The sequence below is a fragment of the Macaca fascicularis genome, chromosome 13, assembly GCF_037993035.2.
Source record: "Macaca fascicularis isolate 582-1 chromosome 13, T2T-MFA8v1.1".
NCBI lineage: Eukaryota > Metazoa > Chordata > Mammalia > Primates > Cercopithecidae > Macaca > Macaca fascicularis.
The window spans coordinates 95,117,933-95,136,401 of NC_088387.1; the positions used below are offsets into that span (position 1 = coordinate 95,117,933).

The 18,469-nt window shown below is 49.0% G+C and overlaps 1 protein-coding gene across 2 annotated transcripts; it reads left to right on the forward strand.

Annotated features, from left to right (window-relative positions):
- Positions 1-267: 267 nt before the first annotated feature.
- CGREF1 (cell growth regulator with EF-hand domain 1) lies at positions 268-17,978 on the forward strand. 2 transcript variants are annotated; one of them, XM_015433895.3, is made up of 6 exons: positions 268-498; positions 14,320-14,410; positions 16,107-16,172; positions 16,268-16,338; positions 16,475-16,599; positions 16,808-17,978. In XM_015433895.3, the coding sequence occupies exons 2-6, from the start codon at positions 14,331-14,333 to the stop codon at positions 17,267-17,269; spliced, it is 804 nt and encodes a 267-aa protein (XP_015289381.2). In that variant the 5' UTR covers positions 268-498; positions 14,320-14,330; the 3' UTR covers positions 17,270-17,978. The 2 variants fall into 2 exon arrangements, with proteins under 2 accessions (XP_015289381.2, XP_065383346.1); XM_065527274.1 differs by lacking the exon at positions 16,268-16,338.
- The last annotated feature ends 491 nt before the right edge of the window (positions 17,979-18,469 follow it).

The following is an 18,469-nucleotide window of genomic DNA, read 5'->3' on the forward strand; positions in this document are numbered from 1 at the left end:
TCACTGTCTCTTGGTCTCTCTGTACTCATATGTGTGCACACAGGCATACGCACACATCCGCGCACACATACACGCTCACACACGTGCATCCTTACACACGCTCACACGCGCACACAGGCACGCTCACAATGTCACGCGTGTGCGCACACGCACACGCACACGAGCATACTCACGAGCACACGCGGACCGCACACGCGCACATGCGCACTCACGCACGCGCGCACGCGCGCACTCACACGCACACGCGCGCGCGCATCCCCTCCCGCCGCGAGCGCGCTGGAGGAGCTGCGAAGGGCCGGGTCCGGCGGGCGGGGCGGCGGCTGGCACTGGCTCCGGACTCTGCCCGGCCAGGGCGGCGGCTCCAGCCGGGAGGGCGACGTGGAGCGGCCACGTGGAGCGGCCCGGGGGAGGCTGGCGGCTGCAGGCGAGGCGCGGGCGGCGCAGCAGCCGGGAGCGCCCACGGAGCTGGACTCCCAGCGCGGCGCGGCGCCACAGCAGGTGGGTGAGACCCCGCCCCGGCCGCCGGAGACCCGAGCCCATCACCGCCAGCCACCGAGGGCCGCGCGGGGGAGGTGGCCTCCAGCCTCTGGTCCAGATTCCGAGAGCGCAGTCCCTCTGCATCCCCTGCGGCTGAGACGCGGCAGGAAGCAGTGGCCCTTGCCCCTGTGTCCCCTGAGGGCAGGTGGAGGAAGGGACTGGAGAGCGAACCTGAGGCTCCTTGGTGTGATGTTGGGGCTTCGCAGTTCCCCAGGCGCTTCCCCCAGCCCCATATTCCGTGTTCCAGCAGTCCTGGGGGAGGGGCAGCTGGCGGGAGCTTTCCCCCTCTTTCGGCGGGGAAGAAATGGAGCGCTGGGGAGGGCCCGAGGCTGTCGTCCCCTTGGAAGTGGCCGAGGGAACCAGCTCCCGGGCGTGGGCTCTCCTAGTCCTGTAGTCGCTGTCTCCTTTCTTGGGGCATGGGTGCTGGGAGGCACAACGGCGCCACAGGGATAAATTAAGAATTAAGGGAGAGGATTCCACTCAAAATTTTAGTTTCTCAACAGTTCGACTCTACAGGAGATGGAACTGCCGGCCTGTGAGGTGCTAGGTTCCTGTCCTGGAATGATTCAAGCAGAGGCCATTTGACAGGGTTGCTGTGGAAGAAATTTTTGCACTGGATGGGAAGTTACCCAGGATAACCCTGCAGGGCTCCTGCCACGGCCCAGAGGCTCTGAAATACGCCAGCAGCACCTGCTTGGTGCCAGGCACTTACCCTATTTTCTCATTACAGCCTCCCCAAACCATTAGGAGACAGATACTGTTATCGTCATTTTTAATATGCAGATCCCAGGGTTCACAGAGGTTGAGACACTGCTTAGGTCCCACGGTGAGCCGTATCAGAGGCAGGATTTGATCAGAGATCTAACCTGTAGGGCGTGCTCTCCTCCCATGCACTGGTGCAAAGGCTTGAAGAACTCTGGGCCCGGAGGGTCATTGTGAATGTGTGAATGCGCATGTGTGACATAGCTTTATTAAATTACATGGCAACTGTTAACAGTTATGGTGGCTTTCATGTGTTTATTAGGGTAATTATGTTCATGCACATTATAGAAAATGGTTAGGGATATTTTTATTGGACAGGCAGTGGTTCAATAACTTTTATTTCTCTCACTTACAAAAACTTTTATTAATGTTTAGAAATGTCTAAGTGTGAACACATCACACTAACCTCATTACACATTACATGAGGTGCCTTAGCCTTTCCTTAAACAATTGAGGTGGGTTACTTGTACTAAAATGTCACAGTTGGAAGCATTACTTAAGAGAACACTGGCCAGGTGCAGTGGCTCATGCCTGTAATCCCAGCATTTTGGGAGGCCAAGGTGAGTAGAACACTTGAGCTCAGGGGTTCGAGAACAGCCTGACCAACGTGGTGAAACCCTGTCTCTACTAAAAAATACAAAAATTAGCCAGGTGTGGTGGTGCACACCTGTAATCCCAGCTACTTAGGAGGCTGAGGCAGGAGAATCGCTTGAGCCTGGGAAGTGGAGACTATAGTGAGTTGATTTTGCACCACTGCACTCCAGCCTGGGTGACAGCACGAGACTCCATTTCAAAAAGAAAAAGAGAGAATAGGCCTGGCGTGGTGGCTCATGCCTGTAATCCCAACATTTTGGGAGGCCGAGGTGGGTGGATCACCTGAGGTCAGGAGTTCTAGACCAGCCTGGCCAACATGGCAAAACCCCATCTCTACTAAAAATACAAAAATTAGCTGGGCATGGTGGTACATGCCTGTAATCCCAGCTACTTAGGAGGCTGAGGCAGGAGAATTGCTTGAACCCAGGAGGTGGAGGTTGTGGTGAGCTGAGATCGTTCCATTGCACTCCAGCCTGGGCAGCAGAGTGAGACTGCATCTCAAAAAAAAAAATCTTGGCTTATTGCAACCTCTGCCTCCTGGGTTCAAGTGATTCTCGTGTCTCAGCCTCCCAAGTAGCTGGGATTACAGGCACGTGCCACTGTACCTGGCTAATTTTTGTTTTTTTTTTTTTTTTTTTTTGAGACGGAGTCTCACCCTGTCGCCCAGGCTGGAGTGCAGTGGCCGGATCTCAGCTCACTGCAAGCTCCGCCTCCCGGGTTTACGCCATTCTCCTGCCTCAGCCTCCCGAGTAGCTGGGACTACAGGCGCCCGCCACCTCGCCCAGCTAGTTTTTTTTTTTTTTTTTTTGAGACAGAGTCTGGCTCTGTCGCCCAGGCTGGAGTGCAGTGACCGGATCTCAGCTCACTGCAAGCTCCGCCTCCCGGGTTTACGCCATTCTCCTGCCTCAGCCTCCTGAGTAGCTGGGACTACAGGCGCCCGCCACCTCGCCCAGCTAGTTTTTTGTATTTTTTAGTAGAGACGGGGTTTCACCGTGTTAACCAGGATGGTCTCGATCTCCTGACCTCGTGATCCGTCCGTCTCGGCCTCCCAAAGTGCTGGGATTACAGGCTTGAGCCACCGCGCCTGGCCTAATTTTTGTATTTTTAATAGAGATGGGGTTTCACCACGTTGGCCAGACTGGTCTCAAACTCCTGACTTCAGGTAATCCTTTCACCTTGGCCTCCTAAAATGCTGGGATTACAGGTGTGAACCACCACGCCCGGCCTTTTTTTTTTTTTTTTTTTTTAATGACATCTTGCTGTCATCCAGGCTGGAGTGCAGTGGCGTAATTATAGCTCACTGCAGCCTTGAACTCCTGGGCTCAAGTGATCCTCCTGCATCAGCCTCCCAAGTAGCTGGGACCATAGATATGAGCCACCATGCTGTATAATTAAAAAACAATTTTTTTCTTTTTTTGTAGAGATGGAGTCTCATTTTGCTGCTCAGGCTGGTCTGAAACTCCTGGCTTCAAGCAATCCTTTTGCCTTGGCCTGCAAAATACTGGGATTACAGGCGTGAGCCACTGTACTCAGCCCAGTCACTTGTATTTTTGAGGTGGACTACAACCGAATGCTAAGGTTGTCAGGAGGGCCCAGAACATTCCAGATTGAGGATGGAACAGGTTGGGCAAAAGCACTGAAAAAAGTGAAAGTGGAAAGTATTTTAGGAGACTCCAATAACTCCTTTGTTTGAAGCAGAGTGCTATCCTAATGCAGCACTGGAAGATGAGTCAACAGTAACTTGATATCTGATTGTAGAAGGCCTTGAATGCCCAGGTGAAGATTCTGGACTGTAGTAGAAATAGGGAGCCATTGAAGGTTCTAGAGCAGTGGAATTCTAGCAAAGGAAGATTTATCTGATGTGGGTATGGAGGGTTCTTTAAGTGGAGAAAATACCAGAGACAGGGATAACATTAAAAAGCTTCTGTATTAGTTTGTGCAAGAAGTAATTCATTATCCGTTTAATGTTCACTGTAACCCTGTGAGGTAAATATTATCTCCAATATGCAGATAAGGTAACCGAAGTTTAGTGAGAATAATTAATTTACCCAAGGTCACAGGACAGTCAGTGGTGGAGCATGGTTTAAAAGTAGATCTGGCTGGTTCCAAAGCTCTGTTTTCTGTCCATTAAACAATACTGAAGAGTTAAATATATGAGGGGTACATAGGACCAGGAAGAGGAGAGTGCTAGTCATTCACGGGGTAGGACTCAGGACCAGGTGCATAATTTGCAGGGCTCGGTGCAAAAATGATTGAGAGTTTCAAGATAGTGACAACAGAGCATTAGCCTAAGCACAAGGCCCCTCTGAGAGCAGGGACCTTGTGACTGCACAGGACGCACACCCGTGAAGCCAGCCCTTACATGGTTGGTCTTCCAATTACTATGGCAGTTTAACAAACCACCTCAAAATGTAGTGGCTTAAAAGGATAATGGGCCTGGCCTGGTAGCTCATGCATATAATCCCAGCACTTTGGAAGGCTGAGGCAGGAGGATTCCTTGAGCCAGGGGGTTTCCGATCAGCCTGGGCAACATTGTGAAACCCTGTCAAAAAAAAAAAAAAAAAAAAGATAACGTTGACATCGACTTTGCACGTGAGTGCAGGCTGTGGAGACAAGCACATTTCTACTGCATTCAGTGTTGGCGGGGGCAGCTCAGAGGCTGGGGTTAGAATCTGGAGCTTAGCTCTCTCCCCTGTCTGCTTATTGGGCTGGGAAGATTTGAGCTGGAGGCTTCTCAGGTATCTCCGTTTCTAGGTGGGTTCTCCACACTGTCTCTTCCGTCGGGTGGCTTCAGGGATGCCAGGTTCCTTCCATGATGGCTCAAGGTTCCAGAGGTGCATGTCTGTGTGTCAAGTGAGGGGGAGAACCACAACCAGGCATAAGCTAGGTCACTTATTACCTGGACTTGGAAGTCATGTAAGCATCATTTCAGCAACTCATTAGAAGCCAGTCACTAAGACCAGATCATACACAAGGGGAGGCGAGTTAAACTCCAAGTTTTGTGGGAAGGAATGTCAAAGAATGTGAAGACAGATTTTTAAAGTGGCGTAATGAGTGACAGGATGAGTGGATCTGAGGGGTGCTTCCCCTTGAGGCCTGAGCGGCTCCCCGCAAAGTCATCCTTTGGAGTTCACAGACATCCTCCTTTAAAAGGCATCTGAGGGCCAGGTGTGGTGGCTTATGCCAATAATCCCAGCACTTTGGGAGGCCGAGGAAGGCGGATTACGAGGTCAGGAGATCGAGACCATCCTGGCCAACCTGGTGAAACCCCGTCCCTACTAAAAATACAAAAATTAGCTGGGTGTGGTGGCATATACCTGTAGTCCCAGCTACTCGGGAGGCTGAGGCAGGAGAATTGGTTGAACCTGGGAGACGGAAGTTGCAGTGAGCCGATATCATGCCACTGCACTCCAGCCTGGTGATGGAGCGAGACTCCGTCAAAAAAAAAAAAAAAAAAAAAAGGCACCTGCTAGTGCGTAAGATCATGTGAAGCCTGGATGATGAGTTTTGACAGCTCTGAGGGGTTTAAATTACTCCAGTGCCTCCTGTTGGCATGGGTCCTAGAAGTAAGCAAAAGGGGTGGAGAAAGCAATTTGAGAGGAGCCAGGTGGGAAGGGGGTGTGTGAAGCCACTGGGGCCGTGCAGATGAACTCTTGGAAGGAAAAAGGCCTCATTGTAGATCAGGCACTGCACTTTACACATCGTGTCTCATTCATTAAACCCTCACCGCAGCCCTGCCAGAGGTGCTCTCCTCAGCCCCGCATTACAGATGGAGAACCTGAAGCACAGAAAAGCCGCACAGCCAGTGGGCTGTGGAGCCCTAATTTGAACACAGGCAGCCTGAGGTCAGGGCCCATGCCCCCCAACTTTGGGCCGTACCACCTATTCCATACCAATTCTGTGTTTCGCTTGTTTTAACATTTGTATCTTTTCTGACTTACATATTTGCAAGCTTTAGGGGGAAAAAGAAAAAGTAATTCGACCTTAAGCGATTAGCTTAGTGATAAGAGAGTGCCCCACATATGGCAGGTGTTCAATAAATATTAAAGAAACGAATATTTATCCTTATTCTACAAACTTATATCTAACTTGCCTTCCCTGTGGATGCTTGCCCTCTGGTCTTTGTCATGTGGCAGCTGCTGGTGCTTTCTGTGGTATTCTCTGTGGCACCCAGGCCAGGGGGCCAGACCTTCTGGCGTTCTCCTGGCCAACTGGCTCTCTCAGCCGTTAGGCACCCCTCCTTCCACCTTAGAGACTGGAACCCTCAGCTGACCTCAGCCCCCTTCTTCAAACCAGCAGCACTCTAGATACAAAGAACTGGGAGAGGCAGCCCGCTCTCTGCCCATTCACCCAGACCCCCCTCAGCTGCTGCTTCCTCACCTCTCAGGCACCCTGTAGGCAGGGCCTTCTCTCTAACCTTCCCGGAAACAAGGCACTCATCTCTGCAGCTCCTAGACCTCCATTCAGCACCCATGGGGTTTCTAGGGAGATTTCTGTCTTCTACTCCCTGCTGAGGCCCAGGTGGTGGAACCTCACCCTTCTGGGGGCCTGGGAAGCCTCCACACACTAGCTGCAATTCCTTCAGTTCTCTGTCACTTGTCTCCTCGAACTTGATTTACGGTATCTTTCATGACACAGAAGTTTAAACTTTTGATATACTCAAATCTGCTCATTTTTTCCTTTTAAACTTTCTGAGTTGATTTATTATATGTAATGGTTCTATAGCATAATATGGTTTGTTTAGCCATTGCCTAAATGTTAGACATTCAGGTTGCTTACATTTGTTTGACTAATATTAATAGCACAGCTATACATATCTTTGTAATTTCTTTTCCATTTATATTCTTACATGGAATCCCCAAGACAATATTGTTGGGTCAGAGTTTTAGGAAATTAATACACATTTCCAGACTGCCCTCTAAAAACATTTCAGGTTTATAGTTCCAGAAGCAGTAAAGGTTCATACTCACTGATTCAGTTTCCTTAGTGATTGTAAGACTATCAAAGCTTGTTATTTCTTTTTGCATCAGTTTTGCTATTAAGTTTTTCTAGGAAATTGGCCATATCCTCTAAGTTTTCAAATCTCTGCTGTTTCTTATGTCCCTATTTTCATTCTTGATATTGTTTGTGCCTTTTCATTTTTTTTTTTTTTTTAGTCTTTGGTTTGTTTTTACTTTTTTCTGAAGTGGGGTCTCACTCTGTCACCCAGGCTGGAGTACAGCAGCACAATCACAGCTCACTGCAGTCTCAACCTCCTGGCTCAAGTCATCCTTCACCTCAGCTTCCCAAGTAGCTAGGACTACAGGCATGCACCACCAAGCCCAGCTACTTTTTTTAATTAATTTTTTGTAGAGATGGGGATCTCACTATGTTGCCCAAGCTGGTCTCCAACTTCTCAACTCAAGCAATCCTTCTGCCTCAGCCTCCTGAAGTGCTAGGATTACAGGTGTGAACCACAACACCTGGCTCTCTTTGTTCCTAATTGAAATTGCCAAAGGCTTGTCTATTTTACTAGGCTTTTCATTTGTTTCTTTGTGTATATGTATTTTATTGTAGTAGTCTTTTTAAAGAAACAACCTTGTTTGACGCTGGTGCTCCTCTTTATTGTGTTTTTAATTTCTGCTATTATTTCATTTATTTTAATTTCTTTAAGTGTAGTCTCGTTTACTAGTGGTTTTTTTTTGTTTGTTTTTGAGTTTTGTGTGCGTGTGTGTGTGTGTGTTTTTTTAGAGATAGAGTCTGGCTCTGTCACCGAGGCCGGAGTGTAGTGGTACAATCGCAGCTTACTACTGCCTCAATCTCCCGGGTTCAAATGTTCCTCCCACTTCAGCCTCCCCAGTAGTTGGGACTACAGATGTATGCCACCACACCCAGCTAATTTTTTTTTTTTTTTTAATTATTTTCTGTAGACTCAGGGTGTCACTGATTTGCCCAGGTTGGTCTCAAACTCCTGGGACCCAAGTGATCCTCCCACCTCGACCTCCCAAAGTGCTGCAATTACAGACATTAGCCATGCACCCAGCCTTTACTTTTTATTTCTTCCTTTTCCTCTTTTCCTGCTTTTATTTCTTCTTTTTCCTCTTTTCCTGCCTTTCTTTGATTTCATTTTTTAAAATTCCATTCTTTTTTTCTACTGGTTTGAGGCTATACATTCCAGTTCTGATTTTTTAGTGGTTATCCTTAAACTTTTAACATGCATAATTTTTTTCTTTTCTTTTTTGAGACGGGGTCTTGTTCTGTTGCCTAGGCTGGAGTGCAATGGTGCAATCTTGGCTCACCGCAACCTCTGCTTCCTGGGTTCAAGCGATTATCCTGCCTCAGCCACCCGAGTAGCTGGGATTACAGGCATGCACCACCTTGCCCGGCTAATTTTGTATTTTTAGTAGAGACGGGGTTTCTCCATGTTGGTCAGGCTGGTCTTGAACCCCCAGCTTCAGGTGATCCGCCCACCTCGGCCTCCCAGAGTGCTGGAATTATAGGCGTGAATCACTGTGCCCAGCCTTAACATGCATATTTAACAAAGTTCATCAATATGTCTACTCTCTTCCCAAACAACCATCTTTGCTTTACATGACATTGTCCAATATTGTAGTTCAGACCAGCTTTTTTACCTCGTATATTAACATAATTATCATTGTTTAACAGTCTATGTTTATTTAGATTTAGCCACATACTTTCTGATTTCTTTGCTCCACGTGTTTTCTTGCATTTCAAACCTTTTTTTTTTTTTTTTTTTTTTTAAGACAGGGTCTTGCTCTGTTGCCTAGGCTAGATGACAGTGGTGTGATCACAGCTCACTGCAGCCTTCATCTCCTGGGCTCAAGCAATCCTCCCACCTCAGCTTCCTGAGTAGCTGGGACTACAGGCACACGCCACCATGCCTGGCTAATTTTTTCCTATTTTTTGTAGAAATGGAGTCTCACTATATTGCCCAGGCTGGTTTTGAACTCCTGGACTCAGGAGATCCTCCCATCTCAGCCTCCCAAAGTGCTAGGATTACAGGTGTGAACCCATATCCAGCCGAATTTCCTTTAATGAAGGAATGTTGGTGGCAAATTCTCTAAGTTATTTGTCTAAAATTGTTTTTACAAGGTAGGAGGATTGCTTACACCTAAGACCAGCTTGGGCAAGAAAGTGAGACCCTGTCCTACCAAAAAGAAAAAAAAAAGGCTGAGCATGGTGGCACATTCATGTTGTCCCAGCTACTTGTGAGGCAGGGGTGGGAGAATTGCTATGATCCTGCCACGAGTTACAGCCTGGGCAACAGAGTGAGACCCTGTCTCTAAATAAATAAATAAATAATTTTGCTTCACTTCATTCTGCAAGATAATTTTGCTGAGAATAGAATTCTAGAATATCAATTTTCTCCCCTCTCTGAACACATTAAAATACTATATTACTGTATTTGGGCATCGTTGTTGATGTCAAGAAATCAGCTATTAGTCTAATTACTTTTCCTATGAGATGAGTTGTCTTTTCTTTCTGACTGCTTTTACAATTTGTTTTTTCTTGAGTGTTCTATTTTTGAACAATAGGTCTAGGTGAGAATTTCTGTTTATTTAATCTGCATTAAATTGTTGGGCTTCCTGGATTGGCATAGTCCAGTGTTTTGCAACCTACTGGAAAAATGTCAGCTATTGTTTCTTCAAATACTGCTTCTTTCCAGTTGTATCTCTTATCTCCTCCATCCTCCATGCCACTTAACCTCTGTTTTACATTTTCTATGTCTTTGACTCAATGAACTGCACTCTGGATAATTTATTCAGATCTATTTTCCAGTTCATTAACTCTCATATCAGTTGTGTCTAATCAATTTAACTCACCCATTGCATTTTTATTTTTATTTATTTTTTATTTTATTTATTTATTTATTATTTTTATTTTATTTTATTTATTTTTTTTTTTGAGACGGAGTCTCGCTGTGTCTCCCAGGCTGGAGTGCAGTGGCGTGATCTCGGCTCACTGCGAGCTCCGCCTCCCGGGTTCCCGCCATTCTCCCACCTCAGCCTCCCAAGTAGCTGGGACTACAGGCGCCCGCCACCACGCCCGGCTAGTTTTTTGTATTTTTAGTAGAGACGGGGTTTTACCATGTTAGCCAGGATAGTCTCGATCTCCTGACCTCGTGATCCACCCGCCTCGGCCTCCCAAAGTGCTGGGATTACAGGCTTGAGCCACCGCGCCCGGCCTATTTTATTTTATTTTTTTAAGACAGAGTCTCACTCTGTCACTCAGGCTGGAGCACAGTGGGGCGATCTTGTCTCACTGCAACATCTGCCTCCTGGGTTCAAGCAATTCTCCTGCCTCAGCCTCCTGAGTAGCTGGGATTACAGGCTCGTGCCACCAAGCCCAGCTAACTTGTGTATTTTTAGTAGAGACAGAGTTTCACCATGTTGGCCAGGCTGGTCACCCATTGCATTTTTAAAATCAATCTTTTATTTCTAAAAGTTATATTTCTTTCCTCTTCAAATCTACTTGGTCATTTTTATGCTCTCTTCTTTCTTTCTTTTTTTCTTTGAGATGGAGTCTCGCTCTGTCACCCAGGCTGGAGTGCAGTGGCCGGATCTCAGCTCACTGCAAGCTCCGCTTCCCGGGTTTACACCATTCTCCTGCCTCAGCCTCCCGAGTAGCTGGGACTACAGGCTCCCACCACCTCGCCTGGCTAGTTTTTTTGTATTTTTTAGTAGAGACGGGGTTTCACCGTGTTAGCCAGGATGGTCACGATCTCCTGACCTTGTGATCTGCCCGTCTCGGCCTCCCAAAGTGCTGGGATTACAGGCTTGAGCCACCACGCCTGGCCTCTTTTTTTTTTTTTTTTTTTTGAGATGGAGTCTTGCTCTGTGGCCCAGGCTGGATTGCAGTGGTGTGATCTCGGCTCACTGCAACCTCCACCTCCCAGGTTCAAGTGATTCTTCTGCCTCAGCCTCCCAAGTAGCTGGGATAACAGGTGCCCACCACCACGCCTGGCAATTTTTTGTATTTTTAGTAGAGACGGGGTTTCACCGTGTTGGCCAGGATGGTCTCGATCTCCTGACCTCGTGATCCACCCGCCTTGGCCTCCTAAAGTGTGGGGATTACAGGCGTAAGCCACCACGCCCAGCCTCTTTTCTTTTTTTTAACACACTGTTGCTGGCTGGAAAACTCTCTTATTTCTTCCTCATAGTTTCAAGCTTCCCTTTAATTTCTAAAAACGTGTGAACTATATCTGCTGTATATTCTGTGAATAACAATTCCAACACAGTTTTTCCAAGTCTACTTTTCCCTGCTATTGTTTTGCTGGCTCTTACTCACGGTGTCTTATTTCCTTGTATGTTTATAACGTTTTGGCTGTGAGTTCATATTCCTGGAAACTTTACCCATGGAAATTCTTTGAGGCCTGGATTAGAGTTGAGTTCCTCCAGAGATGGATGTTTTCCTCTCTCAGTCATCTGGGGGTGCCATCAACCAGGTTGCACTTCAAAATACGTTACCTACTTTAGATATTCTGAACCATACAGGTAGCATTAATAATTCTGGCTTCAAACCCACATTAGAGGGCAGGCACAGTGGTTCATGCCTGTAATCCCAGCACTTTGGGAGACTGAGGCGGGAGGATCACCTGAGATCAGGAGTTCGAGACCAGCCTGGCCAACATGGCGAAATCCCATCTCTAGTAAAAATACAAAAAAATTAGCCAGGCATGGTGGCGGGTGCCTTTAGTCCCAGATACTCAGGAGGCTGAGGCAGGAAAATCGCTTGAGCCCGGGAGGTGGAGGTTGCAGTGAGCTGATACCACACCACAGCACTCCAGCCTGGGAGACAGAGTGAGTGAGACTCCGTCTCAAAAAACAAAAACAAAAAACCCACATTAGATCAGGCTTGTTATAGATTGTCAGGGAGAGTTTGTTTTTTTTTTTTCTCCCTTCCACCCAGCACCAAAACCAAGAAAGGCAAAATTCTTTGCTGCCTTTCTTCATGACAAATTTATTTTTTTTTCATGTTCAGAGTATAGGTGTTTGGAATCCCAGCTTTACATAGGGAATCTCCTGTTAGTCTCTGCATATCAGGTGGGCCCAGGCTTCACCTCTGGTCTCCTTTCCAGCACAAGTGCTCTGACAGGCAGCTCAAGTTCACCTGGGTCGGGTTTGGCAGATACTGCTAAGGCAAAAGCTGATGTCAAGCTCACTTTCCCCCCAGATTACTGTTTTCACTGCACATTTGTACTGTTGAGGATTTCTTGCCAACCCAGTGCTTTTGAAAAGATACTTTCTATTTTTATCCAGCTCAGTGGTTACTTTCATTGGGATGTTTACTGTCACACTCCCAGAAGTGGAGGTCTGAATGTTCTCTAGTCCATCCTTTTTCTGGGCTGTGTCCCTTTAAGGGTTTCATGTTGCTATAGAGATCTCAGTTCCAATAGCCTACTTTCAACGGGCCCAGGACCTTGTTTTCTCTTCCAGGCACAACGACTAAAACCCTAGGATTTATGTTGCCAGCTGATGTTGGTGAACACCTTTAGGGCAGCGGTGGCTTCAGCATCTTTTTTTGATCACTGGGGCGTATAGACACCAACAAATTATGTATATTCACTTTATCCATTGGGACCAGTTGTATGCATAGAAAAATGAAGACAGGCCAGGTGCGGTGCCTCACGCCTGTAATCCCAGCACTTTGGGAAGCCCAGGCAGGCAGATCACCTGAGGACAGGTGTTCAGGACCAGCCTGACCAACATGGTGAAACCCCATCTCTACTAAAAATACAAACATTAGCCAGGTGTGGTGGCACGTGCCTGTAATCCCAGCTACTCGGGAGGCTGAGGCAGGAGAATCTCTTGAACCTGGGAGGCAGAGGTTGCAGTGAGCTAAGATCACGCCACTGCACTCCAACCTGGGTGACAGAGCAGGACTCCTTCTCAAAAAAAAAAAAAAAAAAAAAAGAAAGAAAGAAAAAGAAAGAGGAAGACAGGTTCTGTGACTCTAGGTAGCTTCATCTTCTTGTGGACTTCCATGTTTAACTGGTTTTCCCTTAAATTAGCTTAAAAAGGCAGAATTTTTGTTTATCTTCCCATTAGCCAGGTGCTCACCTGCTCTACCCCTCATCTCTTAGGAAATGGAAGTCCACTCTGGCAGTGGTTCTGAACCTTATTAGGGTCATCGGATGCTTGTAGAATCTGCCCAAAGCTATGAACCGTCCTCTAGGAAAACCCAGTGCCAGCCAGATGGGGATGTTCCTGATCCGCTGCTAGACCGTCAGGCGTCTGACGATTTTTCTTTCTAGAGATGGGCTTGGGGTCTGGGGCCTTGGCTTTGGTGGGCTTCTGCTTCCTCAGGAACTCACATTACCTGTACCTACCCTGGGACTCATCAGAAAGCTTTAGGCTCTGTTTGATTGGTCCATTCTATCCTTGACTGTTTTCATATAGTCAAGTGGTTGATTTTGCCAATGGGCCTAAGCCATGTCAGTCTAAGGGGAAGTTTTTGTTTTTTCCTTTATAGTGGGTCTGATTTTCCTAACTGCATTTAGCAAATAGCAGTTCCTGGGGCCACTATTGGTCTGGCCTGATTTATTGTGTTTTCAGTTTGTACTTGAGTTTCAACCTATTTCAAGAAGTCTGTGCCTCTTTTGATTTGTTCTTCAGTGGGTTTTTAATAAACACAAGCAGTCCATTTATCTTTTTGCCTGTGTTTAAGTCTTGGTCTTTCTGTGACTCCCTGCATTTCTAACCTGGCCTTTTTCTTAAACTCTCTGCACTCCTTTCCATCTGTAACATGAATGGGCTGAAGGAGTTCAGACATGCTTGCGCTGCACTTTTCTGGGCACCTCGGCAGCTGGTGGGGAGCAAGGGAATGGGCCGTGGGGTGGGGATGCGCCCCCCAGCTCTGCTTCCGCCACAGCAGGCCTGCCTTTATGTGCTTTATATACGAGAACTGGGGTGACATTTATTTTGAGCACGGTTCCATGGGGGGATCCCTGCTGTCTGTGTGTGAGTTTTCCCTGAGCAGGAGTCCTATCTTTTTTTTTTTTTTTTTTTTTTTTGGAGACGGAGTCTCGCTCTGTCGCCCAGGCTGGAGTGCAGTGGCCAGATCTCAGCTCACTGCAAGCTCCGCCTCCCGGGTTCACGCCATTCTCCTGCCTTAGCCTCCCGAGTAGCTGGGACCACAGGCGCCGCCACCTCGCCCGGCTAATTTTTTGTGTGTGTTTTTAGTAGAGACGGGGTTTCGCCGTGTTAGCCAGGATGGTCTCGATCTCCTGACCTTGTGATCCGCCCGTCTCGGCCTCCCAAAGTGCTGGGATTATAGGCTTGAGCCACCGCGCCCGGCCTAGGAGTCCTATCTTGTGGGGCGCAGGTGGAAGCAGGGAGAAAAGGCGCTTGTGTCTAACTCAGCCCATCTCTGACACGGTGGCAGATGCCCCTTTCCCCCAACCCCTGATTCTCTTCCTTGTTCCAGTTCCAGGAAGGATGTTACCTTTGATGATGAGAGTGGTAATCCTGCTGCTGCTCCCCGCGGGTCAGGCTGCCCCAAAGGATGGAGTCACAAGGTAACAGGGTTATGAGAACAGGGCTGGGAGGAGGGAGAGTCTCTAGAGAATCCAAGGGTGTGGTGGGCCCTCCGGGAGGCAGGAGACTAGGGTGTAGGTTCCCTGATCTCTGTATCTCTCCGCCACCAGCCTCCTGTCTTGTGCCTGTCAGAGTGCCACAAAGTGGGCATTCAGTATATGCTTGCTGGACCCATTTGGAATCAGGGAGCTCAGCTCCAGTGTGTCATGCAGCACAGGGAAGAAGCTATGGCACCAGGGCAGTGGGGGCTGCAGTTGTTTGTTTGTTGTTTTTTTGTTTTGAGACTGAGTCTCACTCTGTCGCCCAGGCTGGAGTGCAGTGGCATGATCTCAGCTCACTACGACCTCCACCTCCCGGGTTCAAGCAATTCTGCCTCAGCCTCCCAAGTAGCTGGGACTACAGGTGCCCACCACCACGCCGGGCTAATTTTTGTGTTTTTAGTAGAGACGGGGTTTCACTATATTGGCCAGGCTGATCTCGAACTCCTGACCTTGTGATACACCTGCCTCGGCCTCCCGAAGTGCTGGGATTACAGGCATGAGCCACCGTGCCCGGCCTGCAGTTTTGTTATCAAGACCTTAAGGTGGGCCGGGTGTGGTGGCTCACAACTGTAATCCCAGCACTTTGGGAGGCCAAGGCAGACAGATCACCTGAGGTCAGGAGTTTGAGACCAGCCGGGCCAACGTGGTGAAACCCCATCTCTACAGAAATAAAAAAAAATTAGCCGGGCATGGTGGTACATGTCTGTAATCTCAGCTACTGAGGAGGCTGAGGCAAGAGAATAGCTTGAACCTGGGAGGTGAAGGTTGCAGTGAGCCAAGATCAAGCCTCTGCACTCAGCCGGGGGGTGACAGAGCGAGACTCCATCTCAAAAAGAACAAAAAAAGACCTTATGGTGAGAACACCAAAGAAGTAGAGATCATTAGCATGTCATTTCTATGTTATCTGAATACTTTCTGAAGGTTTTATTTATAAATACTGTGCAATGGGTATGCTGGGTAGGAGGGGAAACAGCCACAGAACAGCCACAAGGGCTGGTAGCCGTGACAAAAGTAGCTGCAACCCCTGCCAGCTCTCTGGCATCACAGGTCTGGATTGACTTGGGCAAACAGTTAACCCAGTCCAGAATTAGGAGCACATTTGGAGCTTGAAGGACTGACAAAGAGATCCTGAGCAGCTTGAAACCGCAGAACCAACAGATATATCCTGTCCTTGAAAAAGTATAGGTCAATTTTATGTCATGGAGCAAACTGGGTCTATATAAAACTGAGCAGTGCCATCGGGCTCCACTAGAGACCTGCCCCTCGGCTCCCAGCATCGAAGGGGAGGGGTGCCGTGACCCATGTTGTCCTGCCACTCACTGGGCTGTTTTCTTGAATCTCTAACTTGTGTCTAGTAGGTGTGGCCTCATCTGCCTTTACCTAACCAGATGTTTTTATTTGGGTTTTCATTTAAAGTCTAAGGTAGCCAGCTGCAAAAACAGAGTCTGAGGGAGTTAAGGATTTGGTTCCAAGGAGACCAGAAGAGCCTACTCCCTACAAGGTTTTTGGAATTTTGGGGGTAACTCCCTTTCGGTCTGGGGAGAGAACTCTGCCAGGAGATTGGAAGGCAGAAGGTTGACAGGCTGGGCCCTCAGGGAGGCTCTCTCCAAGGGTGGTCCTCCCCTTCCTCCTCCAGGCCAGACTCTGAAATGCAGCATCAGCTCCTGCCCAACCCCTTCCAGCCAGGCCGGGAGCAGCTCGGGTGAGTAGGCTGAGCTGGGGGTGCTTTCAGGGAGACGACCAGGCCCGGGGCTGCAGACTCACCTCTCCGGGGCTGATTCTCCACTTTTCTGACAGACTTCTGCAGAGCTACCTAAAGGGACTAGAAAGGACAGAAGTGCAGCCGGAGCATCTGAGCCGGGAGCAGGGTGAGGGGCTGGGCTGATGGGGCCAGGGACGGGAGGCTCTGGGCAGCCAGATCTGGGACTGACCTCGGCTGCCCCATTGACTCCTGCCTTCTCCACCTCCCCAGGCACCTCTTCTAATCCAGCTTCTCTTCTCTAGTTCTCCTCTACCTCTTTGCCCTCCATGACTATGACCAGAGTGGACAGCTGGATGGCCTGGAGCTGTTGTCCATGTTGACAGCTGCTCTGGCCCCTGGAGCTGCCAACTCTCCTACCACCAACCCGGTAAGCTCTGCTGGATGGAGATCCCCCATAAAGGAGACCCAGTGCTTTGGGGTTTTGGTCTTTCTCATCATAACTCTTTTGGTGAATCCTCTGTAAAAGGAGGGCTCAGAGCTTACACGGCAGGGATGCAAGGGTGGGTTGGGGAGGGTCAGGACCCCTGGGGAACATCCCTGTCACTGGAGACCCCACAGTGACTCTGCTTCCACAGGTGATCTTGATAGTGGACAAAGTGCTCGAGACCCAGGACCTGAATGGGGATGGGCTCATGACCCCTGCTGAGCTCATCAACTTCCCGGGAGAGGCCCCCAGTCACGTGGAGCCTGGAGAGCCCCTTGCTCCATCTCCTCAGGAGCCACAAGCTGTTGGGAGGCAGTCTCTGTTAGCTAAAAGCCCATTAAGACAAGAAACACAGGAAGCCCCAGGTCCCAGAGAAGAAGCAGAGGGCCAGGTAGAGGCCAGAAGGGAGTCTTTGGATCCTGTCCAAGAGCCTGGGGGCCAGGCAGAGGCTGAAGGAGATGTTCCGGGGCCCAGAGGGGAAGCTGGGGGCCAGGCAGAGGCCAGGGAGAATGGAGAGGAGGCCAAGGAACTTCCAGGGGAAACACTGGAGTCTAAGAACATCTCAAATGAGTTTGAGGTGCACATTGTTCAACTGGAGAATGATGAGATCTAGGTCTTGAAGATACAGGTACCCCACGATGTCTCAGTTTCAGAACATAAGCCCTGAAGCGGGCAGGGGAATGTACGCTGGGACATGGACCACCTCTCTGCCCCCTGTCTGGTCCCAGTAGGTATCAGGTCTTTCTGTGCAACTCAGGGAGACCCTAAGTTAAGGGGCAGATTGCCAATAAAGAACTGAATGAATTCATCCCCCCGGGCTACCTCTCTACCCGTCCAGCCTGCCCAGACCCTCTTAGGGGAACAGGGGATTGGGGACACCGAAAGGACAGGGATGCCGCCTTCCCGGTGTTTCTGGGCCTCACGGTGCTCCGGCAGCAGACCGCATGGTGCCAGCCATGGCCAGCTGCAGAGGACCCAGTGAGGGAAGCTCAGTCTATCCCTGAGCCCCAAACACTCTCTGGTTCCCCCTCAGCTGGTGTTCAGATACCCCATGCTCTCCTGCAGCTCAGGGCAGGTGGCCCTATCACCCTGTATCTGCCCCCACCCCCAGTAATGTTAATCATCACTAAAACTTTCTGAGAGCCTCGTACACATCAGGCATCATGTTGGGCATTATATATATTACATGATTTTATCCTCGCAATAATTCTGTAGCCAGGCAGAATTGGCTCCATTTGACAGATGAAGAAATTGAGGCGGATTGTGTTAAGCGCTGTACCCTCAGGTGACATGCAGCTAATTAAATGGCAGATTTGAATCTAGGTCTGTCTGACTCTAAAGCCCTTTACCTTATGTGCTCTTTACATTATAAGGCCTTATCCACTCTATATTGGAGTTGGCCCCAATTCCAATATGTGTTCCAGATCCGACCTCCCTGAGGACAACACTCTATCTTGGGTCACATTTGTGGCTGAGGCATCCCCTTAATTCCAAGGTGGGCTCCACGGGTGAGACTTTCAGGCTCTGGGGCAGTCAGCGGGAGGAGATATTTTTGGACAACAAAGACGCCACCAAATCACAGGCTGGTGGGCAGGGCAGAGGAGGCGCCCCACCCCCTCGCCCCCCACTGGCCTGTCAGTTTGGCTCAGCCGTGTGGACTCCCAGCTTCTGAGCTATGGGAATAGAGTCTGCACAACGCAGGGCCCCAAAGAGCTCTCATGGCTTCTGGTTCTTTGGCAGGTTCGCTGGGTATGGGGCACTGAGTGTCCTCCCCAGCCAGGGCAGAGCTGGCGGCAAGCCTGGGGCACTTCTT